This window comes from Dermacentor albipictus, chromosome 1 (assembly GCF_038994185.2).
Source record: "Dermacentor albipictus isolate Rhodes 1998 colony chromosome 1, USDA_Dalb.pri_finalv2, whole genome shotgun sequence".
Taxonomy (NCBI): Eukaryota; Metazoa; Arthropoda; class Arachnida; order Ixodida; family Ixodidae; genus Dermacentor; species Dermacentor albipictus.
The window spans coordinates 276,860,364-276,887,513 of NC_091821.1; the positions used below are offsets into that span (position 1 = coordinate 276,860,364).

Below are 27,150 nucleotides of genomic sequence, written 5' to 3' on the forward strand. Positions count from 1 at the left end.
GTGCTGCACCCACTTGTGTTCCACACACGCCGCACCTCTAGCCTGTCTTCCTTCCACTGTTCCGAAACATCAGTCCACAGCGCCAACGATAGCACTCACTGGCTGCTCAACTGTTGTTTCAGAAAGGTAAAAGGAAGATGAGAGAGGCATGCAAAACTGGCAATTCTGGTGTGCTACGTGCACGGCATGCAAGCGGGTGCGGCAGCTCGCATTTTACTTTTTATTTTTTTATATTTTGCGTTCCTATTTCTTTTGTCGCAGACTCCTGGTAGCCAGATGAATTTATTAGAACCAGTAATGTGGCATGGGAACGTTGTAGTAAGTGGTTTATTTTATCATAGAGCACACACATAAGTTGATGGAGTGCTGGCTGCTTATTGTTGTATCCAATATACAGTGAAACTTCGTGAAACCGTAGTTCACCGGAGCTCGGAAAAAGTTTGCACTAAACGGTAGTACTGCTTAACCCAAATAGCACGAGATGCCCACTTACCTGTCAAAAACAGAACTCAGAGAGAGTGCGATGAAAGGGGAAAAAACATGCAGTATTTATTCACTTCGCGCGACAAAACTGTTATTTTCGTTTGATGCTGCGGTGGCCTAGCAGCAACGACAGAAGTTTCAAACTTACTGGAGCTGCCAGCCAGCTTTTCAGCCAGCCACCTCTTTTGGCAAACACTCGCATGGCAGATTCCTCGTTGGCGTTCCATGTTCTCTGTGCACATAGGTGGTAGCACTGCGGAAGTCGCGGGGCGCCTTTTTCACTGCGGGGTGCTGTTCTCGTCACGAAGATTGCATTCATGAGACTGAAGTAACGCGCAGCTTCTGCCACGGTCGGGCCTGAGTCGACTGTGCTGTCGCTTTCCGTGTCATCCTCATCACTTTCGCTAGTCGACACTTCGGAAACAACAGAGGCAGCGATGGCAAAAAGTCGAACCCCATAGCCGACATCCCTTCGCTGTCACAGCAGCGCTGTCGAGCAACTTCTTCTCATTCCAAATACCACGCACCGTAGTCGACAGCAGATATCTGTCGCGTGTGAGCGTCGACTTCTTCGTGTCACATTCGATTGAATGATGTCCAATTTTTCTTCTATTCTACGCACCCGGCGTCTTTTTTATTTGAGCTTCGGCCTGATGTGAGTCAGTGTTTGCACTAGGCCACAACACTCTCTGGCACGGTGCCGAAATTATGTTGATGTTGATGTGGCTTCACGTGCAAATGCACAGGGCGCTTGGAGGCTGTTCTTCTGATCTCTGAGGCTTATTGTTCTGCCGGGCCGCTCGACGGAGACGACGCACCGCCGTGTTTGCACGAGGAAAAGTGGAAACGCTACATGTTAACCGATACCTATGCAATAAGCTTGTACAGTTTATGTGGTTACAAAACAGATTATGTTCCATGGCCGCTGAGTCGGGGATTTGACTTTACTACTTTTAAAACGAAACTACTGTTTAAGCGGGTACATTTAACAAGATTTTACTTTATTGTTAAAACCAGTATTGTAAGTGGGATTGACTGTGGACTGGGCAAGCTATAGGATTCATTCTTGTAACTACATATAACTGACACATACTTGTGAATTGTGGAAAAGCAAACAGATGTCCCTTTTGTGTTGTGTTCTTTTCGTTCATCCTATTTTTAACCCTTTTAATGGGTAGAATTATTTGTAGCTATCACAAGAACAGTGTGAAATTCTGAAAAAGAAGAAAGGTTAGAGACGTTCATTCTCAAATTCCAAAATTTTATTGAAGTAGAAATATAGCAAGTAATGTGGTCGGGCGTATGCTTCGTACTGTCCAACATGAACACACTTGATAAAAAATCATTTATGGATTTTCGAAACATAAAAAATAGAGAGTTAGCGAATAATGATCGCGCTTACCACCTGTCGAATGCTATGCGAACGACTCTTCAAGACAAGCCAAGCGGCCTGCACGCACTAAACATTCTTAAGTAGATGCCTCATTTCATTACTTTCATCACTTTCCGCACTTCCATGACAAAATGAGGTACAACCAAACTTGCCTTTATTATGGGTTGGCTTTATAATGGCTGATGTCAACAAAAACAATAAAGGCGCATTTCGATTCTTTTCATCTGCTTTTGCACTCGTGAGCACGCAACAAATCGCGCGCGGCAATGATAGTAGCCACGTTTACTCTGATACGTTAAAAGTGTACCCTATTCATACGCCGACGCTTGTAACACAGCTAAGATATTCGCCCACCATTAGCGGAAAGTAGTGAAGACAGATGCCGCAGTTTCCGCAGCATGCCCGTCATGTGTTTCTGTCACTGGCAGCTAAGCGCGCCCACCTATTTCTGTCCCCTCAAAGTGGACATGGCTACGTTATTGCCGCAAACTTGCCGATATTAACGATATTATTCATCACTAATACGGAAGAAACTGTTTCAATGCACGTAATGTACTCACGAGAAGAAAAAAAAAAATCGTGTTCGGCGCGTTCGGCTCGCTCCGCTAGCCGCCATTTTTGTTTTGGTGTCCCGCACCCGCAATCTCGCATCCCGCAGCAAACGCGGACGAAAAAAAAAATTTTTTTTTTCCCGGGAAATTTAACCCGCGTAATGATCGCACCCCTGAATTTGCTTCAATTTTTCTGACAAAAAAAGTGTGATCATTATGCGAGTAAATACGGTAGCGTCTTGCGCTGACAGCACCTCTATGGTGTCAAAGAAAAGCTATTAGAAATAATTAAATAAAATATACCATTTTATGATAAGAATAGTAATTTTCACTTGCGTGTATTAGCGTTTAATTACAATTTAGAGGTTATTCTGTAAGGAGCAAACAATTAGTTATGCTTAGTTTTGAGCAAACCAACTTTACTAGCCTTCACCAGCCAAGCTTAGTTGCGTTAGGCCTACGAGCCCTAAAATCCACAATCGAATTCGGAATCAGCGGCATCTAATGAATCAATCTTCCTAACACACACTAATTGAGAGAATGCGATAACCGCAGTCACTTCTCCTAGCTTGCGAACTTCACGCGTTACCACGAATCGAACCCAGTTTGGTTGTAGGTTAGAGCCGTCGCTTCCATGGGTGCCTCCATGTTTGCTGAGGCAAAGCTTTTGGGGCCGCTGTTTGGGCTCCCGCTAAATCGGTGAAATAGCGTTCCCAACACAAGACCCAAACGTAGTTTGCGTCTCGCGCATGCGCAGTGGCTGCGACGCTATTTCTTTGGGACCCCAAGCTCTCTAATCTTTACCCCCTTTTATTGTCCTTGATTGAATGTTTCCTCACAAACCGCTCACAACACACTGTGATCGATAACCTCAAGTGGTCAAGTAGTCCAGTCTTGTCAGGTATGCCGCAAAACCCAAATGCAGTTTGCATCTCATGCATGCGCAGTGGCTTCGACGCTATTTATTTAGGGCCCCTATTCTAAAACTCTCTAATGAAGCTTAATATGTTTGACACAATACATAGGTAAGAAGGTACTGTTAGAGTTGTAGGACGATCCCACTGCTGGCATCCAGTTGTACGGTTTGTTGTCGGGCATGATCTGTGTGGTAGCTGGCCCATGCCGTCTCCAACTCACCCACGCTTGGAACCTGGTTGTAGGGAGGAACTTGCTCTCATCGAGAACTCAGAGTACAGGATTTATTTACATATTTACATTAAAACAGAAGATACATTTCAACAGTCTAGCAAATCTCCCAAATGGAGCATGCAAGACGAAGCACACAGCTCCAAGCACCAAGCACCCCCCTAGCAGCCGACAAACTGCTGCTTGAAAAGCCTCCTCCCTAGTTCCCTAAGGGACGGAGAACTGCTGTCCAACCTTCGTCCATTCAGACCGTCCACAGTCGTTTGGGCATAGTCGACCCGCCTTTGAGGGGGAGGGATCACACACTCGCATACGCACTTTGGATTCCTGGAACCCACCAATTTGAGTGGGTCCTCATAGCCAGGTTGTCATGCTTGACCCCAGTTGGCGCCTCTTAATTCCAGAGCTGACATCTCCAGCAGCCGCCACGAGTGTCCGCAGACTGTGACGAATCCTAGGGCCCAAGGAAAAACGTACCACAAAACATCCTTTTGTTAGAGAAGCTGTTCTTGCTGCAAATAGACCATGAAGGCCACGGCACTTGAACCAACAATACACGGTCCGCCAAACGTGCCCAGCCCTTCTGCGGTCGCCGATTCTCCAAAGGAGGCGTGTGGTGGATTAACGCTGCCGTGGTCTCCAGCTCTCTGAAGGAAGTGCACGGTCAGTTAACGCTGTCGTCGTCGGTTCTCTGAAGGACGCCACCCCCGCGGGTCGATCGAAACAACTGCAGCGGGCTGAGACAGGTTTGCAGAGCAGTATCCCTGCAGGCTGATCGTAACAGTACAGACTGAGCATTACGATGTTGATCTAGTTTCACTTAATGTGGTCCTGTCGTTAACCTAGATTCACACACAGTGGCACAGTGCTGGTGTAGCAGGTGTACCATGTTCTTTTTTTCTTCTGCCTTTGTGTTGCAATTTCAGCACATTCGGTAGCAGGCAGATTTTTCCAGCAAGTGGTGACCCACTCCAGTAAGCTGGATGCTGATGGGCACATAGGGCTTGTTTGTGAAGTAATACACTCTTTGGTTTTTGCTATGGAAAGTCCAGTCTGAAGCTTACATGGCACACCACAGTCATTTTGCTGATCTAGTGGAGAATGTACAAGTGTACAATTGCTGGGGCAAGGAGAAAGTCGAAAATGTGGTACCGAAACTTTCTCAACCATAGCTCTTCTTAGGCTGGACGAAGTGATCACTACCTCTCATGATTGTGTTGTCTAGAAACACTAGAGGGAGAAGGTAAGCTCGGCTTCGTTTCGTGATTGTTATTTCGTTTACGGTTATGTCATCCTCAGGGTTGTCTGACGTTGTGAACAGTGTCACTGGTTTATTGTCTATCCACTTCACTGCTGTTAAACATCCTGTAAAACAACCCAAACCTTTATAACCTCATGAACTTTCCGAGCCTTACATACTTGTCCAAGATTTGAACGCTCGCCACACGATGTGGGGAGACTCGCGATGTGACACGAGAGGCTGGCTAATAGAAAACTTTCTTGTGTCCTCGGGTGCATGCCTCTTTCATAAAAGAGAGCCCCCGTATTACAGTGTCCAACGTAATTCATACTCTTCAATAGATTTAGCAGTTGACTCTGCAGCCATCTTTCCATATTTAGAATGGAGTGTAATAAAAATATTTTTGAAAGTGACCACTTTCCTGTAACCCTAAACCTGATACAGCAATACCAATGCCCTCCACATATTCCTCGGTGGAAACTATCATCTGCCAACTGGGATCATTTTAAAGAATCAAGTTATATATCACAAGATTTTATCAGGGAATTTAGCACAGACGATGCAGTAGCGTATTTTACCAGTTTTATAATAGATTCAGCAGAAAAATGCATCCCGCAGACGATTGGAAACCTATGCAAAGGACGAGTCCCCCGGGGGAATGATGACTGTATGCAGGTGCGTAAAAAAGAAAACAAAAAGCATGGGGCATTCTTCACCAATATCCTAATGCGGGAAGCTTTATAGCACTCAAGCAGATCAAATCGCAAGGATGGAGGACACAAAGGCAAACAAGAAGGTCAAGCTGGGAGAGGTTTCTTTCTGGTATTAATTCGTTCTCACAGGAGGTGAAAGTATGGGATGGGCTGAGAAGGTTGAAACGGCAGCAAATCCATCTGTTGCCCTTGGTAAACAAACAACGAGACAGTCTGAAGGACCAAGCCGACCTTTTGGTGAGCACTTTGAGTGCGTTTCTAGCTCTATGCATTATTGTTTCTTTCCTGAAATTCAGAGAAATGGAGGAAGGGAAGCCGCTCAAATGTAAATGTACCCCAAACAAACCTTTTGACCAGCCTTTCTGCATTGCTGAGGTTTTAAACGTCTTTAAACACATGTCATAATTCTGCTCCGGGTCCCGACAGAATTAAGTCCGAGATGATTAAACAAATTGCACTAATTGCACTCTTTTATACCCTCTCGGCAGCTGGGCTTCTTCTATCCTCGTGGAGAGAAGCTATTGTCATCCCTGTGTTAAACCAGGGCAAAGATCTCGCTTCAGTAACGAGCTAACAAGTTGTGCTAACAGTAAAATCTAGCCTCAGTAACAAGTAAGCACTAACAAGTTGCCTGTGCAAGTTGTTTGAAAAAAATGATAAATTGTTGCTTTCTACATTACCCCCAATGAAACAAAATGCTTGATCCGTACGGATTTAGAGAGGGCTGGTCAACAACTGACCACCTCATGCATGTTGAGCCCAATATTTGTAATGCTTTTGTCCATAAGCAATTCTTTTTATCCATTTTTCTTTACATGAAAAAGGCCTACGACACCACGTGGAGCTATGGAATCCTCTGAGACCTGTCACGAATGGGTATCAGGGGCAACATGCTGAATGTTATTGAAAGTTACCTCATGAAACGTACTTTCCGCATAAAAATAGGCAACGCACTCTCTCATTCATTTACACGGGAAACTGGAGTACCCTAGGGAGGCGTCCTCAGTTGCGCACTTTTTATTGTGAAGGTGAACACGCTCCATTATTCACTACCTACAGGCTGTGGGATCTGATGTGGGATTCTCACACCGTACTCTTGGGACAAAGGAACGACAACACATTAGTGCAAACAATCACAAGGGCATTTATTGCACCTTTCATAGATCAGTGCCAGCTAGCCGAGTTGCTATCCACAAAACATGCCGATGGGCGCGCGACAAATCTAGAAGTCCGACTCACCGCGTCGTCGTGAGCGAATATGTTCGCTCCATGCTGGATCCCAACGCCTGGTCGTTCGCTTGTATAGTCACGCGAATCGTGGCGCGTTCGAAGGTGGCCACGCGAGACGGTCTCGCCGAAGCATCGGTCGGCGCGCACGCGGGAGACGTCCCCCGCCGTGCGCCGACCCGCCGGGAAAGAGGGCCGCTGCACATGCGGCACGGCACGTCCGTCCCGCTGGCTGTCTGGAACCCAAGAGAGAGCGCCTCGTCTTTCCCGAACCCAAGTAACCGCGCAGCGGCGCGACGCTCGCGCCATCTCTCGGACTGCGCTTCAACCACATCAACCGCGCTGACGTCACGCAGGCCACGCGGCGAAGCGGGACCACAGGAGACGCGCTATGCGAGAAAAACATCAGGGGAGGCGCGAGGGTCGCGCATCCCCACATCCCCCCAACCTTAAATCACTTCTTATTCCGGCGAAACGTGACACGGTCTAACGTTAACCCGTGCTTCGCGAACAGGGTGATACATGCAACAGCGGTCGCGCTGAGGAAATGTCCACAGGCTGTCCATAGCATGCGAGCCGACATTGTCCTTGGGTGCACCGCTGGCGTCCGCCGGTCACAGCAGCGGCTTTGCAGCCTCGACGGCACGATCCCAGGCCAGGACTCCGGAGACGACGACGCAGTAGTCGGTACGAGCAAGCGTCGCTCGCGCCGACTCGCCCTGCTGGCGGGAGCCGCAGTAGCTGTCGTTGACCGCCGGCTCTTTTGTCCGCCGCCGAGGGCTGTGAGCTGGATACAGGAGGCCGCCGAAGTCGCCGCGCCGAACTGGCCACAGCCTCACCATCGCCCAGGGTGGCTCGATCGTAGTCCGGGGCAGCAGCGCAGACGATGTGCAGGCGACGGCAAACCAGGGGTGACTCCAATCACACTGCGTAAACTCAACACACTCGGCAAACACTAAAGTAGTGCAAGGGAGAGGAAGTCTGCATGCGCATCGCCCACGTGGTGCGATGTTCAACTCGGCTAGCAAAAGATCGGGCAGCTACTCAGATGCTAAGTTCACGTGAACGAAGCTCGCTTCCTTGAGTCGAACGAGTAATTTCAATTCGTGCGAGGCTAACTAGAATGAGGTAAGCAAAGTGCAACACCTCAACGCCACGGTCCACCAGGTTGTGTCCCTCCACGTGCGACAGGCAGCTTTGTAAAGCCTTAGACCTAAAGCGTCGCTACCCTGACAACAACCGGCATCCAAAAACAACACCCGAAATGGGCGCAAAACAGGCAGCCGCGAGGAGACGTCAGCTCTGTGAGGTGGTCCTACTCCGCTCGGTGCACACAGCATCCGAGTTGACGGCGCCCACCGTCCCAGACGGTGTCGGAGCGCCCGGTGCCAGGCCGCAATACCAGTCAGCCCATAGTGGCACCCGTGGCCCGCGGCTACCCGGCTCCCAGAGCTGCGACTTCATCAGAGTCAAAGAGATAGAAGAAGCTATTTACATAAGAAATTCGGACCACCCACGAGGCTTCCGTACTCACTCGCTTCAGGCTTGCTACTGCTCCGCGGGCGCTCAGCCTCGCTCTCCCAGGATGCAGACCACGTGGCTCTCGTACCAACGAATGCCATTAAAAAAAAAAACACTTGCGAAAAGGCTTAGTATGTTGACATGTTCAAACACACTTCAGCCACCGCCGCCTCGCTCAAGAAAGCACGCCGCTGACGCTAGCGAAAATCCACGCTAGGCCTACGCTTCGGTTCAAACAAAGGTGTCGAACGAAGCAACACTTAAAATTTTCGTCCGATGCCCCAAGAGCCCCACGTTGGGTGCCAGATGTGGGATCTGATGTGGGATTCTCACACCGTACTCTTGGGACAAAGGAACGACAACACAGTAGTGCAAACAATCACAAGGGCATTTATTGCACCTTTCATAGATCAGTGCCAGCTAGCCGAGTTGCTATCCACAAAACACGCCGATGGGCGCGCGACAAATCTAGAAGTCCGACTCACCGCGTCCTCGCGAGCGAATATGTTCGCTCCATGCTGGATCCCAACGCCTGGTCGTTCGCGTGTATAGTCACGCGAATCGTGGCGCGTTCGAAGGCGGCCACGCGAGACGGTCTCGCCGAAGCATCGGTCGGCGCGCACGCGGGAGACGTCCCCCGCCGTGCGCCGACCCGCCGGGAAAGAGGGCCGCTGCACATGCGGCACGGCATGTCCGTCCCGCTGGCTGTCTGGAACCCAAGAGAGAGCGCCTCGTCTTTCTCGAACCCAAGTAACCGCGCAGCGGCGCGACGCTCGCGCCATCTCTCGGACTGCGCTTCAACCACATCAACCGCGCTGACGTCACGCAGGCCACGCGGCGAAGCGGGACCACAGGAGACGCGCTATGCGGGAAAAACATCAGGGGAGGCGCGAGGGTCGCGCATCCCCACAAGGCATTTTCTGTTCTGTTTACGTAGATGATGTGCAGATAGGTTTTAAATCCGGTAGCCTTGCAGTCTGCGAGAGGCAAGTCCAGCTTGGCCTAATGAAAGAATCCAAACGGGCAGACAAAAATGGGTGTAAAATCAATCAACATAAAAGCTCCTGTGTGATTTTTTTCAAGAAAGAGAGGGCTGCACCCTGACCCCACTATCGATTTGCAAGGACAACACATTCCTGTGAACAAAAAACAAATTCCTAGCTGTCATACTCAGTCCAAAACTAAGTTTCATCCCCCACATCAGATACCTCAAAGCAAAGTGCCTGAAAACAATGAACTTACTGAAAATTCTCTCTCACACCAACTGGGCAAGTGACAGAACATGCATGCTCGCATCTAGACTACGGTGCTGTGGTGTATCGATCTGCTACACCGAGTGCCCTAAAAATGCTTGACCTTGTTCATCATTTAGGAATCCGCCTGGCCACAGGAGTTTCAGAACTTGCCTTGTACAGAAGTCTCTATGTAGAGTCCAATGAGTGGTCACTCCATCTGCAAAGGTCGTTGTCCAGTTTCATGTATTTGCTGAAAACACACTCTAACCCTGAACATCCTTTTAACGAAACCGCAAGCAATACGAATTGTTCCACACTTCTTCACAATCCAATGGTGAGGGAGCCTTTCTCGCGCGTGAAGAGCCTCAGCAAAGCAGTGGTTGTCCCCCTTATTGAAAACCCGCTACTGGCTCCAGCCAAGCCATTACCACCGTATCTGTGGCAGCTGATAGACTGCAACAAGTCTTTTGTAGAAGTTACAAAGAATGCCCCAGAAATACTCATAAAAATGCACTTCCTAGAAGTTTAGTCAAAGTACCCGTGCACACAGACACAGATGCTTCAAAGTCCCATGTGGGCGTTTCTTATGCCACAATTGGCCAATCCTTCTCAGAATCGGGCTGTTTGCACCCGGAAACGAGCATCTTTATGGTGGAGGCCTATGACTCTTGTCGGCTGTAAGGCACATCAAGGAAATAAAACTAGAAAAAGTAATAATATTTACAGATTCATTGAGCGTCGTCAAAGCTTTAAATCTTACGAAAGAATAAAAATCCTCTCTTTACTGAACTTTATTCAATCCTCTGCGCTTTGTACGTATCTGATCAACGTATAGTGTGCTGGGTGCCTGGCCACAGAGGCATTGAGGGTAATATGCTTGCCGACCGCATAGCCACATCAGTAACTACAAAACCAAGTAATTCTTCTTTAGCTGTACCTGTTGTAGACTTATTATGCAATAAACTGAGGGGCCATTGGCAACGTACGTGGGACACTGAAATGCTTAATAAACTTCATGTTATCAAGCCAAATGTAGAAAACTGGCCAGCATTAACAAAGACACAACAGACTGTGGTAATTTTCTGTCGCCTGTCTGCGATAAATGTGGTGAGATGCTTATGGTGGTTCATGTCTTTTTAGCGTGTTGAGAAATAGAAGCTCAACTACAAAAGTACTTTTTCTCCGGATACTGACAACACATTCCGCTCTACCCCACAATGTTTTTCGGCATTGAACCACTATTTGACAAGAAGTTAGTTTTAACGTTTTTGCTATATGTTGGCACGTTGCAAGTTATCAGACCAAGGTATACGTAGCACATTCTTTCACTAGAGGCTGCTGCTGCGATAGCATTTTTGTAAGCACATGCCTTCCAGCCCTTGCATTCAAAGGCTCACTGGTGAGGTACGAGTACTACTGTTACTCACTCGTTCAGTATATAATCCCTTGTTAATAGAACTTGTATGTTCATAGCGCACACCACTAGTCATCGTCATTATTTTAATACCTGTGCATTTTACGCACTTTACAGCGACTAATTTTAGGCCTCTCTACAGCCAAGTTATACCGCTGTCAAGCGGGCAAATTAAGTGACCTTGGGTGACACTTAAGGCTACATACACGATCCTAAATGGGAAAACAGTGCACTCGCAGTAAACAAACAAAAAAAAGGCAACAAACAAAAATAATTTTTTTTATATGTAGATTAAAGTAAAAAACCTTCTAAGAAGCGATTGCTTTATTGTATTATAGATAAAAAACAATCTTAATCCATATTTACTCAACAAAAAATAAAAATATTTTTATAAGAATGTTGCAAGTCAAGGCCGGCCAAGACGAATGCCTAGCCAATCCAGAACAAGATGGTGGTGTGTGACAAGGCACCATTTGATCCTGCTGGAACAGAATATCAACGAGTTCTGTTCCGATTACGTATTTTGTTAGAAGCGGTTCAACAGCTAGAATGAACTTCTGTGTCCTTTTTCTATGCATTACATTTTGGATTGTTAAAACTGCTGGCGCGAGGCTACGCATTCGCTCAGCAAAGTGCGTTTCGTGAGCGCACTCCGACCGGAGTGCACTCTTCTGCGAGCACACTCCACTTGCGACGTTTTTATTTGGGAAAGTGCATTTAAAACCAACTGCACTCTCCGTAAGTGCAGTTAACTTGCCCGCTTGACAGGGGTATTACATGTAACATTCACATCCTGATTCTCAACTCTGACAGTTGTAATGTTCTACCATCGGCACTTCATTTATAATGGTGCTCTTTGGCCATATCTGGCCCTCGCGCCATTAAAACCCATACATCATCGTCATTCCCTTTTGGATCGAACAGTTCCAACTGAGTAAAAGCATTCTTTGGCAAGCATTTGTATTCAGAGTATAAAATATTTCCGTAGCAAAAGTTACAATGCTGGAATATTTTTTTATATGCAATAAAGATTCAATTAAAAATTTCCAAAGCTGTATTTAATGATAATTGAAACAAATTTCAGGTAGCCTCTTGAGCCTAAATTATTAGGATTCAACCCTGTTTAGTTGATTAATTTCACATGAGCTCTGTGTTTACACAACAACTTTCTTGAACCAGGGTATGGAAAGTGCACAGACTGCAGCTCCTGTGAAGCGACCACCAGCCAAACCTCAAGACAAGTCAAAGCCAGTATCAAGCACACCTGTTCCAGGCACGCCATGGTGTGTTGTGTGGACTGGAGATAGTCGTGTGTTTTTCTTCAACCCAAGTACTCGCACGTCTGTGTGGGAGCGGCCGGCAGAATTGAAGAAGCGGACTGATGTGGACAAAATGGTCCAAACGCCTCCAGTTCAACCTGAAGTAAAGGGGCAAGGTAAACATTTTGTTTTCATAGGGTCTCTTGTATTTTATTCATTGTATTGCTATACATATTCCAAGTCAGAATACACTCGAACCTCGTTATAACAAAACACGATATAAAGAAATAATGGCTATAACGAAGTAAACGAAATTCCCCTTGAAATTCCCTTAGACACTTTGACAAACAAAAATTGTCCGGCCAAAGGATATAACGAACTAGATTCATCTCCAGAACCCAAAAAAATATCTGACCACTGCGCATCGAGTACATCGCTTTCTGCGGAGTTTGGCACTCGTTCGCTGCGGCAATTGAAAACTCGCATGTCCTTGCTTCAAATACGTATTGGGCAACATTGATCTTTCCTACCACCGCATGTAGCTACACACCTGCTTGCGTGCAGGTGCCCAGCTACACTTCTGTGCAGCTGACTGTCACACTTTTCCATTGACCTCTCTCTTGCATGTGCCTGGCTGCGCTAGATGTGTGGCAGTGCGAAAGATGCTCGGCGGTGCATTCACTTGTAGTACATGCTATGCTGGCAGGAGCAGCTGGGTGTGGCCTCTGAGATCTCCCCGGCGTAATCTCAGGGGTCACGTGCATGCAAGCGCTTCACTTTACCCTCTCCCTGCGGCGTGCCACGCAGGCAGGCAGCTGGGCATGGCCTCCAAGATCGCACTGGCATTGGTGCAATCGTGGAGGCCACGAGCCTGCCAAGCCAAGTTGGCACAGCGAAGTTCACTTGCTTCCTTGATCATGCAGTGCAGCGCTGTGTTGTGTGCCACATGCTGTTCAACCTTGACGAGCCAGGGAAAGCGGATGCGAAAAGAACATTACAATTGAACAAAAAGCAGCTATCTAAAGGTTGCACCAGGTGCTAAGTCGCATGTTGTTTTGTTGATTATAAAATTATTAAACTTTAATTATTAAGATGCTTTTGTTCTATTAAAATTTCATTTCATGCAGGGCCATGTAGCTGTACCGCGGGCTGCACACCTGTCTTCTTTTTTCCATGTTTTCGATTGCGCACTCCATTGGGTAGAACGTTATTTTGTTCTATATAACAAAGTAACGGATATTACAAAGTAATTTCAGCTCCTTCTTCAACATCGTTACAATGAGGTTCAAGTGCATTTTCATTAAGTTTGCTAGTATAACTGGTACGTACTTGTCAACCCTTCGTCTGGAATGGTTCTCCAGGTGTGCTCCTGATATTTTGAAATCGGGAGTGACTGATGATGAGTAATTGAGTCTAAACTTTTTAGGAGCCTGATAAAACTGATTCACTAGAAATGTCATTACTCCACAAGTGGCTAAAGTAAAGCTTGTCAACATGTTGCTGCATGCACATATGTTTGATTGCATGCAACCTGGTCAGTCTGTATTTTGAACATTGTCATGCTGTTTCTACAGGCAGCTGAAAGTGCAGTCAGTGCCTGTACCAAATCTCAATCCTTCGGCAACTTACACCAGGGGTCAGCCACACTCTACTAGACGAATAATTATGGGTTTCTTTGTTGCCACTGTCATTGTTGGGCATTTTCCTTGCTTCATCAATGACCTCATTATTGCAAACAAGAAAGCAGAACAGAAGCATGTGGCGAAGGATTGGGACAAAATCACTCGGAAGGGAATGGCAGGCTTCAAAGCGCTGCGAGGCACTGAAGTTATGATTTATGCAGTGGTGCCGTCTGTGAAAGTAGCTGCTCAAACCTTCGTGCACTCTGTTCCCTTTTTACAGCGAAGCTGTTAGTGTAACTAGAAAACCTTGAAAACATGCAGCAAAACCTCTTAATTCAACCCTCATTACTTGGAAAACTGCATAATTATGACTTATCCTCAGGCCCTGACAGGTGTATGCATCATTTAATTTATTTTATTGCATCAAACTCATTAATTTGGCCACACAACCTTTGAAGTGTGGAGCGCTGCAAATTTGTGATAAAAAGAAGCAAGAGTGGTGCTCGTGTCTGAGTGAAATGAAGCAGGGGAGTCTGCATTACCATGTCTATCGGCGTAAAATGTACGGGAACGACAGGAACAAATGCTTTGTGCCTATTTGTGCACTTATACCTTTGTTCTTATGTTTACTGCCGCACTTGGTACAGCAATGGCCAGTCACGATACATTTAACACAGTCCAGTGCCAGGTCACTTGCTTACTGACCTTAAAGGGACACTAAAGCGAAACAATAAATAAGTTTGGACTAATGAAGCATTGTTTGAGAACGCTGCAGGCAGTCATTTCAAAAAAATAGTTTACTAGATGAGAAAATGAAGGTCCAAGTACCATTATTTGAATTTCGTGCCGAAACCCCAGCGCCGGTACGTCAGCTTGACGTCAGGGATTCCAAAGTATGTTTTTGCATTTGGGCCGCGTTGGCTGAACAAAGGTTCCGGAAACTTGCCATATTTAATAGTTGGTTCCTTTAGAACACAATGTAGTCAATCTGTACCGCTATATGTAATAAGTAGGTCCTAGAAGATGCCATCAAAATCCAAGACGTCACAGCCCACAGGTGCGCAAACTTAAGTAGGCGTCGCCACCCGTATTTCGTTCTTGCGCTTTTTCTGGCTTACCAAACGTCTTATCGTTGTAAGAGTGGTGTTTTTGGTGTCGTAGAACGGTAATTTACTGATGCAGAAGAAATCATTTTTCACTTCAGTGTCTCTTTAATCCAATGTTCAGGCATGTTGTCATTCAAGCTCCCCTTTGTCCAGCATAAATCGCTGCCTGAAATGTTCTTGGTGTTGCTGTTGCCATTCACTTGTTCCCATCCTGTCCATTGCACTGTTTTTCCTATTCAAGTGCTACTGAACAGGTTTTGCACAAAGGACACAAGTAATGCAGTATCATTTTTTGCCCCTTACTCACAGTATCATTTGCTCTTGCCTCCACATGATGCAGATTTAACTTTCTGTCCCTTTATTGCAGTCATTTTGAAGAGGGGGGTGGTGCTTGCTTTTATGACTTTACCCAACATTGGTTGTGCAATTTTGGTGTCTGAAACAAATCCTTATTGCCGATGTGTTTCAATGTGAAAAGTGTCAAAAACTATGCTGTAGATTGTTGGGCATTGTTGATGTTAATGACAACACTTACTGGGGGAATTTAATTTCAATTAACATTGAACATATTGAAGAGCTAATGGAGACCTACACCCTCCTTCCACTTTTTTGCAGATGCATCTAATAAGGATGGAGAACCACCAGCAAAGAAGACAAAGTGAGTAGTATTTTACATCTCTTAAAGGAGAGCTTGCTGCCTGTTGCTGTTGTAAGCACTAGATTGTTATGGGAACATGTTGGCAGTCATGAATGTGTCTCTCAAGTAAGTAAAAGGCAAGTGAGCTACTGAAGGTTTTGTACCCTATTTAGTCATGACGTCTACAGGATTTGAGCCTGTGGCCATGAAATATGGCCACAGGCTCTACTCCGGCGGCAGCTGTTTACGGCACGGCCGCATGGGCAACCGTATCTTGAATGCAATGTATACAGAGGGCGCCAAATCCTGGAAGATTTGTATGATCTGTACTTTTGACGTTTAGTTCACATTGAAGTGAGAGACAACACGAAAGTCAATTCGCTCACTACTGCTGCCACGCTTCCTCACTCCACTGCTTTGACAATGGCTTTCTGCGGTCATCGAGCGAGATGTGTTCATGTTTACCTGTGCGCATGTGACACCGTGCTTGTTAATTTAGTTAGTAAGCGAATGTTTACGGCCAATAAAACCACTATCCTTAACACTTTCGGGACCGGCCCATAGGCCATCGATCATATATGATCGACGGTTTTGCGCGCACTGCCCCGTTCAAATTTCCGCGCGCTTGGACATGTAGCTCCATCTAGGAGGTCGTCAGGAACTAGACTCTCGGTTTCGGCATAGTTTCTTTCATTTCCAGCAGGTGGCGATACGCGAGAGAGAATTTTCTCGATTGCGGCGGCGGCGGACGCAGTGGAAAATGGCGTCGTGCTCGCGTCCGGTCGCTCGAAAAGAACGCCGTCAATCGCGCGATTCCGCTGCTTCGGCAACGGATTTTTTTGATGAACCGAGCAGCGAAGAGTCTGAAGACGACTTCGGCAGCTCCGATTTTATTTCGGACTCCGATTCGGATGATGATGAGCCACAGACTTCATCTAGTAGCCGAAGGTGAGCATAGTTCCACATTCATTTCTTTCTGGAGTAGGTGAACGGGCTCGCTATATGTTCTCATTATTTTATCTTTGCTTGATAGGGTCTCAACAAGCTACGGCAATGATCTGCTGCCGCCAGCGCAGAAGCGGATTGAGTTTTCGCCGCGACGGGAACCTGGCGTGTACTTGGACGCAGAAGTGGGCGTGGCGCTCAGAAGCGGATCAAAGAAATTCTTGACTGCTCTGGACTTCTTTCTTCTGTTTTTCTCGATGAATGTGATCGAAACAATTTGTGACAACACGTACAAGTATGCTTGGACTCACATTTTGGAAAAACCAACGCATGCTTGTTCCGATGGATCTTGGGAAGAAGTCACCCCAAGTGAAATGCTAAAGTTTATCGGACTCGTTATTTACATGGGCGTTGTGAAGGTTCCTCGGCTGAAGCTGTATTGGAACGTAGGAGATCTGTACAGCGGTCTGCTCCCACCACGGATCATGCGGCGACGCCGGTTCATAGCTCTACTCGCAATGTTGCAAGTTGCAGACTTGGACGATGTCACTCAAAGTTCAAGAGGAAAGCTCCGATACATGTGGTGGCTCCTGCAACACATGAACGAAGTGTCAGCGAATCTTTCCCAGCCACATCGCGATCTTTCCGTGGATGAGCGCATGGTGAAATCGAAAGGGCGGTCAGGCATCCGACAGTATATCAAAGATAAAGTAACAAAATGGGGCTACAAGCTGTGGGTCCTAGCTGACCCTGGCAGCGGATATACTGTGCAGTTTAGTGTGTATACCGGTAAGCGTGAGCAGCCAGGGCCCCATGGCTTAGCTTTCAACGTAGTTTGCCAGCTGTGTCACAGATATCTTGATCAGGGCTACAGGATCTTTATGGACAATTTTTACACTTCTACTAGCCTGTTCAGTCATCTTCTCAGCCGAAAAACATTGGCTTGCGGAACCACACGCAAGGATCGCCGAGGATTTCCTGCCGAACTGAAGGATGCACGGTGGGAAAAAAAAGCTCGACGTGGCGACATTCGATGGTTGCGCGATCAGAACATCCTGTACCTTCAGTGGAAAGACCGGCGTGTTGTCAACATGATGAGCACGGTTCATACTGCAAATGACACGGTCACCGCAAAAAGAAGGGAAAGAAGGCAAAACTCCTGGACTCAGATATCTATAACAAAGCCTCTGCTGATCCATGATTATAATGCTGGCATGCTAGGCGTAGATAAATCGGACCAAATGATTGGATATTATAATGTTCTCATGAGAAGCGTACGGTGGTGGAAGACTCTGTTCTTCCACTGCATCGATATTGCATGTGTGAACAGTTTCGTACTCTTCCAAGCTCACCGCACATTGCACCCAGAGATTCCTGAGCTGGCACGCACTGCCGGGTTTGACCACCTAGCTTTTAGAGAAGAGCTCATTCGGCAGCTTCTGAATCTTGACGGTGCCAAGCAAGCACACACGCCTCCACCACCCGTCGCAAAACATGCACTCCACAAGCCGGAAAAAGTGGCAAAACGCAGAAACTGCAAGCTGTGCTATGAGCAGAAGAAAATCGAGCTCAAAACTAATGTCTTTTGCAGCACATGCCAAGTTCACTTGTGTTTTACGACTGCCCGGAACTGCTTCGTCGAGTGGCACAAGAACCGTGGGAACTGAGTGGCTGACCACTGGTGCAAGCTAGATTTCACACAAAAAAAAGACAGTTGTAGATACGCGTGCCAAATTTTCACAAGCAAGAAAGGAGGCATTGTAGCACATTTTGTATATCTTGAATTTTTTTTATTATGTTTTTCCACTTGTATATCCATGACTTTTCCAACTTTTTTATGTTGTTCTTTCAGCAAATCTTGAATTTGAGATTTTTTAAAAAATATTATATATCACTTTTAAGTCTAACCTTTCTTTATGCATGAAAGACCATCTAATTAGCTACATTTTGATAAACATTGCAGCAATATATCGTAATGACTATTCGTAATAAAAAATAATTTTTGACACCCATCAGAATTGCCTGTTTTTTCCCCGGTCCCGAAAGAGTTAATTTGCATAGCTGCCTACTAATTTTGCTATCACAATCGATGCTTTGCCTTTCGGGATAAACTGCGACTTTTTTGTTTCTTTTTACTTTGGACTTTCGTCACTCACTCTTTGCAATAATGTTGTTACACATCGCAGCCAAAGTTACGAATGTGAGGCGTTTTGGATAGTTCGGACTTGATATAAAGCGGCTATTTTTTGTTGGATGATCAGGGTCCATAGTAATGAGTGTTGACTGTATTTGAGGATGAAAGAAGTGGGAGCACCTCTGTAACCCTCACCTTTTACTTACTAAAGAAATCCATGATCATTTTCTGCTTTTTTCTTTTCTCTCTGAGAGTGATCACTGTACGCTTATCTTAAAAAGCTTGAATGTGTGGAAAAGCAGCTTCTCAGCCTCTTCAAAACTGGAGAACAGCCGTGCATGATTCAGTACTTCCATCACCTTTGATAACAAAGGCTACATCGGTGCTTCCACTTCCTCTCTATATCATTGTTGTCATTTTGCTCTGTGTGGTACTTGGCCATTGATGTTATCGTCTGTGATGGCACCGCAGACCACAACACAGCTCTCTATGCTTACCTAGTCTGCAAAGTCCATGTCACCAGGTGTGGGACTCCTTCGCCAATTGGCCCATTTTGATAGAAATGCAAATTCCTGCGCCAGAACGGCTTTGACATGAGCTCTGGCACTGGTTGCAAATAGCAAGCAGATTCGTTCTGAAAAAAATATATATTTATGCAGTGGAACCCCGTTCATGCGTTTTTCACCGGACCCGGGAAAAAAACCGTAACAGCCGTGAAAACGCAACAGCGAGGAAAGCTCCGAAAATGAATGAAAAAAGTGCAGCTTCAACTATAGACAATTTATTTCCACAGAGTGCGCTTATGACTTAAAGAAGTCTAGAATGGTGGCTTGCCGTTTCTTTCGCTCGCCAGAAATCGCCACACATTTCTCAATAGCCTGGAAGGCCGCATTGCTGTCAGCGTCGCTGTGAGGTGCGACGTACCTGCGGAGGAGGTCCAGAGCCGCGACGGCTTCTCGAAAGCTAGGATTTGGCAACTCCCCGGCATCATGCGGCTTGAGCTCCTCGTCGTCACCGCGCCACGACAATGGCAACGGACGAAGGAATACCGGCGGGAAATTTTGCCCTCTTTGGTGTAATCATGCTAACGTGCTAACGATTGTTTAGTATTGCTGCGGAGCGCGCGCGTCTGAGTAGCCCGGTTGCACGCAGCGCGGCATGGGAGAAATGTAAACAAGAGAGGAGAGCTGGCCCGATAGGCGGAGCAACACCACAAGCAACGCCAACTTCCAGTTTCACTTTAGCTTCACAAAGAGTGATGTCAGGGCCTCTCCTGAGTTTCTTTCCTCCGTGAGTCGACCCGTCCAACAACCATGCGGTGACCGTAATCACAGTGATGATAGTGAGAGCATTTTTCATGAATGGCCACTTAGTGGCGGCCTCTCGAACTGGCGTGCGGCTTCTTGCAGCCAGTTCCATAGTCAAGCCCAGCCAAAACTCGTCAAAAGCCAAAATGGCAGTTGGAGCACATTGCCTACTTTAGCCCAGGCGGGTTTGCGGTGCTAAGTTGCGACATATCAGACGGGAACGTTTTCACAGCTACTACGTAACAGCGGGGTTCCTTATACATTGAATCCTATGGAAGCTATGCCGGGACCGGATGAAAACGACGTAGCAGCTGGGAAAACGCAGCAGTGAGGAACGTAACAGCGGGGTTCTACTGTATATCAATTATTCCGATACTCCCTAATGCGAAATTCACATGCAGCTGTATACGTGTTTTCATTTCGCTGTATATTGGCTGGTGCGGATTTGTCTCGTCCAGCTTGTTGAAAATGGAGGGAAGTGTGGTGCGATTGCCTTGCAAATCGGGAGAACGTGAGAAGCAGCGCGTGGACGACCCATATGCGTTATTCACAGCAGCCACCGCAGACAGACCTCTGCTCACACAGTGCTTTGTTTCCATATATGGTACAGTCAAACCCCGTTACAACGAACACCACATTAACGAACATTTCAGATTAACGAACTTTTATGAAATCCCGTGCCGACTGCTTATAGTTTCAATGTAAAAATATTTCACTACTACGAACTTCAGAATAACGAACATTTCAGAATAACGATCGTTATTTAATTTCCGTGTCATCTTAATAACACCTCAGTACTACGAACGCATATCCCGAAATGCGAGGATTCTTAGATTTCAGTGTGTCCGTCACGGCAGTCGGAGCTCTAAGCTAGCAGACGACGCAGCGCGAAGAGCGGGCCGCCTTGCAACTTGCTTCCCGCAAAAACCTGAGATGGCGCGGAAGGAGAAAGATGCGGGCGGAGACTCTTTTTTTCCTTCTCCGTTGTGGAGGCAACGACGCACCAGGTTTTCTGAGTGGAGAGGGGGGGATCATGGGCTCGTAAAACCTGAGACGGTGCGGCAGAAGAAAAAAAAAAGTAGTAATTAACGCTGAAGTGGGCCTTTTTTTTTTTTTCCTGTTGTGGAGGTGACGACGCATCACGTTTTTCTTGCTTGTTTTCTCAGTTGTTCGCGTGCTGTCACCCGTATCAGGCCTGTCCATCTTGTTTTTCTTCTGGTTATGTTATTGTGTTAGAAGTGCGTGCCGGCGTTTGCGTTGCCATGAGCTCAACAACTCAAACCACGGCGAAGAAGCGAAAGCAGTTTTCTTTGAGCGAGAGTAGAGATTCTTCGCGAGATAGAAGACGGGAAGAAACAATCCGTCGTGGCTAAAGAACGTGGAGTGGCGCGGTCGACGATCGCCACGATTCTCAAAGATAAGGAGAAAATCTTTAAGCACCAGTAAGAATCTTGCTGCACGTTACGGCAGCACCCGAAGACCGCGACGAGTCCGTGTCGGCCACAGATGCGTTGGACTGCTTGCGAAAACTCCGCATATTTATAGCCAAAAGCGGCACAGCGACCGAAGGCGTGCATAAGAATGCGGACGGTCTGGAATCGTTCGTGCTGCAGAGTCTGTGCTGCACCCGTCAGAAGACGATCACGGACTATTTCAAATAAATGTGCCTTGTCTGACGATCACGTGTGCATTGTGTGAGAAACGAGTTCAAGGAGGTACCGTTTCAAAGGCAGGTCGCTTGCGTTACTGAAATGCTATTGTTATGGCTAATTTTTGGGCTTTCACTATAACGACCTTTCAGAATAACGAACATTTTCCCGCGGTCCCCTGAAGTTCGTTGTACCGAGATTTCACTGTATTGGTGGCATCATCGGTGAATAGACGACGCATGCTACTCTAGCACCATTTGTAGATATCATCGACACAGAGCTCGTCTTGCACAGCACTGCGCTCTTATTCTCATGCTTTTGTCATACCCTCCTTCTCTGCGTTCCTCCTTGCACTCTCTTCGCTATCGGCGTCTTTCATCTGCACTCCGCTTTCGCTCGGTTACGAGAGATGCTGCCGACGCTTGCCATAGGAATGTGTGGCTAAGAGCTGTGTTCGAGAAGAGTGCAGCCGGTCACATTCTGCACACCACGCGATGGCGTCCTCGCACACTTTCTCATATTTGCAATTATAACACAAGACTTTCCAGCGCTTCTGGCAAGTGGCCGGCGCCTGTACGGCCGCTCCCAGATGTCACCGCTGCTGTCGAAATGGCCAGGGCGGCTGTATTTAGAGTGTACTGGAATACGGTTGAGTGGGCCGAGCGGTGCGGCGCTCTCTAGCTGAGGTGCATAACTGCTAAAGTATGCAAAATCACTAAAAAAAGAAGGTGACAAAGTGCGCTTTATTTTTTGGCGAGTTGCTTATCTATGGTGTGTCCTATTTTTGAGATGCTGTAGCCAGTCGCGCCGTACCTGCGTCCCACGAGTGACGCACACTTTCCAGCCCTTGTTAATTTAGAAGAAGACCACCCTTGCAGTCCCACACACAGCTCTATGCTGACTCTAATATACTACCTTTCTGTACACTAACACAAGAAGTGTTCTTCCTAAAAACATGGCTCTTTCTTCACTGACTGATTTGCGCTCTTCATCTATCATCACGCTTACCGAAACTTGGTTAAATGACACTATTCCTGACAATATTGTTTTCTTCTGCGACTCCGAGTTTAACATATTTTGTACTGACCGCATGGGCTGTAGGGGTGGGGGTGTACTGAAGTAATTACACCTGTGTGTATTGAAGTCACATCGTACCTCGAGTCATTGTGGGTTCATTTGAAATGGGGTGCTACAGATCTCATTGTTGGTGCAATTTATCACCCTCCTGACATGAACACAGGTTGTCTACCAACCGGGAAAACCGGGAATTCTCAGGGATATTGAGTAGTCTGGAAAAACTCGGGGAAAACTCGGGGAATTTGTGCTTCTAGCAGGGAAAATTAGCTGTAAATTTATTGAAAGGGAATGAAAGTCGTGGTAATGCTGGCTAGAGTGACATACAGGAATCGTAACAAATCCTCTTTGACGCCCTGTAGTCGGCTGGAGGAGTTGCCGGAGTACAGTGAACGATCGACTTTTCGGACGGCTTCGCGGTACCACCACGTACTCCATTGAGTTAATGTATCAGAACATTTGAAATTTCGGACGCAAGAACCCACGCCGTCCGATTTTCCAGAGTTTTTGCTGGGACCACAGGTTCGAAACGGCATTAATCAAAGCCACCACCACTGCCATTTTTATTACCTCGCTGCCTCGAACCAGCGCTCTTGCACGCAGATCCGCTGGCAGCCATAGCCACCATTGTGACAACGCTATGCCTAGCTGCTTCGACGTTTGCTATTAAGCTTCTTGCTGTTGGATGCAGTGTTTTTTATTGAAAGAATTCGCCGCTGTCAGCAATGGCACCGACTCCACATTTATGGTCCTCACGATTGGCTTGGAAGTTCAGAAAAAACGGTACGTTGCATAATGCCGGTTCCGGAAAGTCAGCTTCGCTTCTGTATAGAAATGTACTTTCTGAAGAGTACGCAAAAAAAGTATTGCGGTGAAGCATAACAAGCGTGTGAAGGGGCTATTGCCACGGGACACAGTATGTATTCCTTAATTATACACACTGTACTGAAGGCACTGGGCAGTGGGCATAGTGCTTGTGAAAGAGAAGATGACGAGAATGGCTGGCTTCCCCGTTTCGCCATAGTACCGACCTGTTTAAGCCTAGTGCTACAACCTAGAACTAGTGCTGCTAGGCAAACACCCCCATTGTATTTGGTAGAGGTGCTGGATTTCTCTTCGACATCCTGGAACTCCGCAGTCGGACGCTACCACCAGCTATTTCAATGGATGTACCGGGACCGTCCCAGGCTGCTGCTCCCGTGCCCCTGGCCATCGTTTGCCCTGGCATCATCTGGCAGCGTGATCCACCTATATTTAGTGGCACAGATGACCGCGACTTGGAAGACTGGCTCGTCGAATATGACCGTGTAAGTGCCTCTAACAAGTGGGACAACTGCGACAAGCTCACAAATGTCATATTTTACTTGACTGACGTGGCAAACCTATGGTTCCGCAATCATGAAGCCGATTTTACCACCTGGTCGGCTTTCACGACAACTTTGGCAGAGGTCTTTGGCCGTCCCGCAATTCGCCAGCTTTGCGCTGAGCAGCGCTTTGCGTGGCCAAGCTCAACGCCAGGACAAGACCTTCACCAGTTATATTGAAGACGTGCTCTCGCTCTGCAAGCACATCAACTCATCTATGCACGAAGCAGACAAGATCAAGCACATCATGAAAGGCATCGATGACCATGCCTTCCAGATGCTCAACGCGAAGAGTCCCCGGATGATTGCCGAGGTCATACAGCCTTGTCAGCAGTACGACGAGCTGTGCAAGCAGCATGCATCAACACGCGCTGCTCAGCAGGACTCCGCGGATCTATCTCTGTTGGATTTCGGCCGCGACGCTGCCGACATCTCTGTTTGAATGCCAGAGATAAAGCAGTTCATCCGTCGGGAAGTCGCACGCCAACTCCCTCTGGCGAATAGTGCAACCGAGCCATCGACGACCTCGGCCCCTTCGCTTCGTCATGTCATTCAGACGCAAGTTGCCGCGGCGTTACCATCTGCCCCTCCTACACTGACGTTGTCGCCCGGCCTTACGCTCCTCCGGCTCCTGATGCCTACCGGGCCACCGGCACCTTCCATGTGCTGCCGCCGCCTTCCCGTCCGATTGCCACCCCTTACTCGGCCGCTGGAGCCCCTGTCGTCAACCCATGGCATACACCTGATAACCGGCCAATATGCTACGACTGCCATTTCCCGGGCCACGTAGCACGATTCTGGTGCTGTTGCAGCCGTAGTTTACATTACAGTGGGGGTGCCTCAAGCTACAGGCCTGCTCGACTTCCGCGTCAGGATCCGTCTAGCCTTCCTCCGGACTCGTCCTACAGTCGCCGCCCCTTTGATTCACACCGGTCGCCTTCCCCACGTCGCCGATCCATTTCCCCAATGGTTCGCTGACCCAGCCCAGCCCGAGAGGAAAACTAACAGTCGCAGTTCCAGAGGCAAGAACTGCGTTCCCTTCGAACATTTCATGGCCTCATTCTGCCTCGGTGAACGAAATTGAACTGTCCGTAGACAGCGTCATTGTACACGCACTTATCAACACAGGAGCCGCCGTTTCTATTATTAGTGACAAGCTTTGCCGCAATTTGAACAGTGACCATTCCCCTTACCTCTCTTTCTCTGCGTACGGCAACTTCACATCGCATTCAGCCTTCAGCGTCGTGCACAGCCCGGGTCGTCATTCAAAGCGTTATGTATGTTATCGAATTTGTCGTCCTATCTCGTTCCTCGCACGACGTTATCCTTGGATGAGATTTCCTATCTGTCAATCAAGCTCTTATCGACTGCGCTCGTGCCGAACTTACGTTATCCGTACCGTGCTTTGACCCTGACGACCATTATGGTCCTAAAGTTGTTGCCGCCTCTGACATCAGTATTGCACCTTTTTCCAACCGCTCTGGTCCCTGTGTCATGTAACTCTGCTGCAAACTCATCTGTTCCATTTGCGCCGTCGGCCACTTGTGTGCGCCGCCGGAACTTTCTGCTTCCGTTTGCTGTCGTCACTTTTTGCGAAGGCTCTGCTGCCCTTTACGTGTGGAATCCGTCCGCCTGCCCATCATCCCTACTCTGCAGCGAGCGCCTGGGTACCTCTGAACCTTTCGATTGCGTTCTCCCAGCCACCATGTTTGGTGATACGCCATCACTTCCGATTTGTGCTGTCACTCCTCTCGCCGCCACCGATGCCCCTGTAGACGTCTTTGCTCGTGCCGTCGACGCAGAACTCACACCTGCGCAGCACACAGAAATAATAAAGCTCCTCCAATGTTTTCGTGCCTCATTTGACATTGACCAACCATCCTTGGGCCGAGCGTCCGCAGTCGTTCACCGTATCAACAACAAACTCCATTGCGCCAGCGTCCGTATCATGTGTCGGCTGCTGAACGCCGTATCATCGACGAGCATGTTGACGACATGCTGGAGCGTGGCATCATCCAGCCCTCTAACAGTCCCTGGGCATCTCTGGTTGTCCTCGTTAAAAAAAAAAAGATGGCTCCATTCGTTTCTTCGTCGACTATCGCCACCTTAACAGAATAATGCGCAAAGATGTCTATCCTTTGCCGCGCATCGACGATGCCTTGGACAGTCTGCAGGGAGCAAAATTCTTTTCCTCGCTGGATCTGTGCTCCGGGTACTGGCAAGTGCCGATGGCAGAGGCCGATCGCCAAAAGACAGACTTTGTAACACCTGGTGGGCTATATGAATTTATCGTCATGCTGTTCGGCCTCTGCAATGCGCCCGCCACTTTCGAGCGAATGACGGACACCGTTCTTAGAGGGCTGAAGTAGAAAACGTGCCTCTGGTATTTAGATGACATTGTGGTTTTTTCCGCCGACTTTGCGTCTCACCTCAACCGCCTTAAGCAAGTTCTTGCGTGCCTCTCCACTGCAGGCCTGCAACTAAATATGAAGAAATGCCACTTCAGCGCTCGCACACTTGCTATTCTTGGCCATGTAGTTTCAAAAGACGGTATCCTCCCGGACCCCACGAAACTTACCGCCGTATCCGAGTTTCCTTAACCAGCCACCATGAAAGAGCTTCGCAGCTTCATCGGCCTTTGCTCATATTTCCAACGCTTCGTCCGTAACTTTGCCTGTATCATCGCCCCCTTGACGCAACTTCTCACCGGAAGTTATGACCTGTCAGCGTGGACCCCGGTGTGCGATGACGCATTCCAAAAACTGCGACGCCTTCTCACCTCTCCTCCAGTACTGCGACATTTCTCTCTGCTCCAACTGAGATCCATACGGACGCTAGCGGCGTCAGGCTCAGCGCTGTTCTCGCACAACGCAAGGATGGCTTCGAAGAGTACGTCGTCACGTATGCCAGCCGCACCCTTACCAAAGCCGAGGCGAACTACTCGGTTACTGAGTAGGAATGTCTGGCCATCATTTGGGCTATCGAAAAATTTTGTCCTTATGTGTACGTGCGTCCATTTGACATCGTGACCGACCATCATGCCCTATGCTGGTTATCTTCACTAAAAGATCCAACTGGTCGGCTCGCCCGTTGTGCATTGCGCCTGCAAGGGTATGACATCCACATTGTT

At 47.7% G+C, this 27,150-nt stretch overlaps 1 protein-coding gene across 2 annotated transcripts in view; it reads left to right on the top strand.

Annotated features, from left to right (window-relative positions):
• LOC139054394 (transcription elongation regulator 1) overlaps positions 1-27,150 on the top strand; it is a 317,005-nt gene that overhangs the window by 169,992 nt on the left and 119,863 nt on the right. For both annotated transcript variants that reach the window (XM_070531327.1, XM_070531328.1), the window contains exons 9-10: positions 12,103-12,358; positions 15,526-15,568. In XM_070531327.1, coding sequence (XP_070387428.1) covers positions 12,103-12,358; positions 15,526-15,568 — 299 coding nt within the window. The remainder of the gene's footprint in view (positions 1-12,102; positions 12,359-15,525; positions 15,569-27,150) is intronic.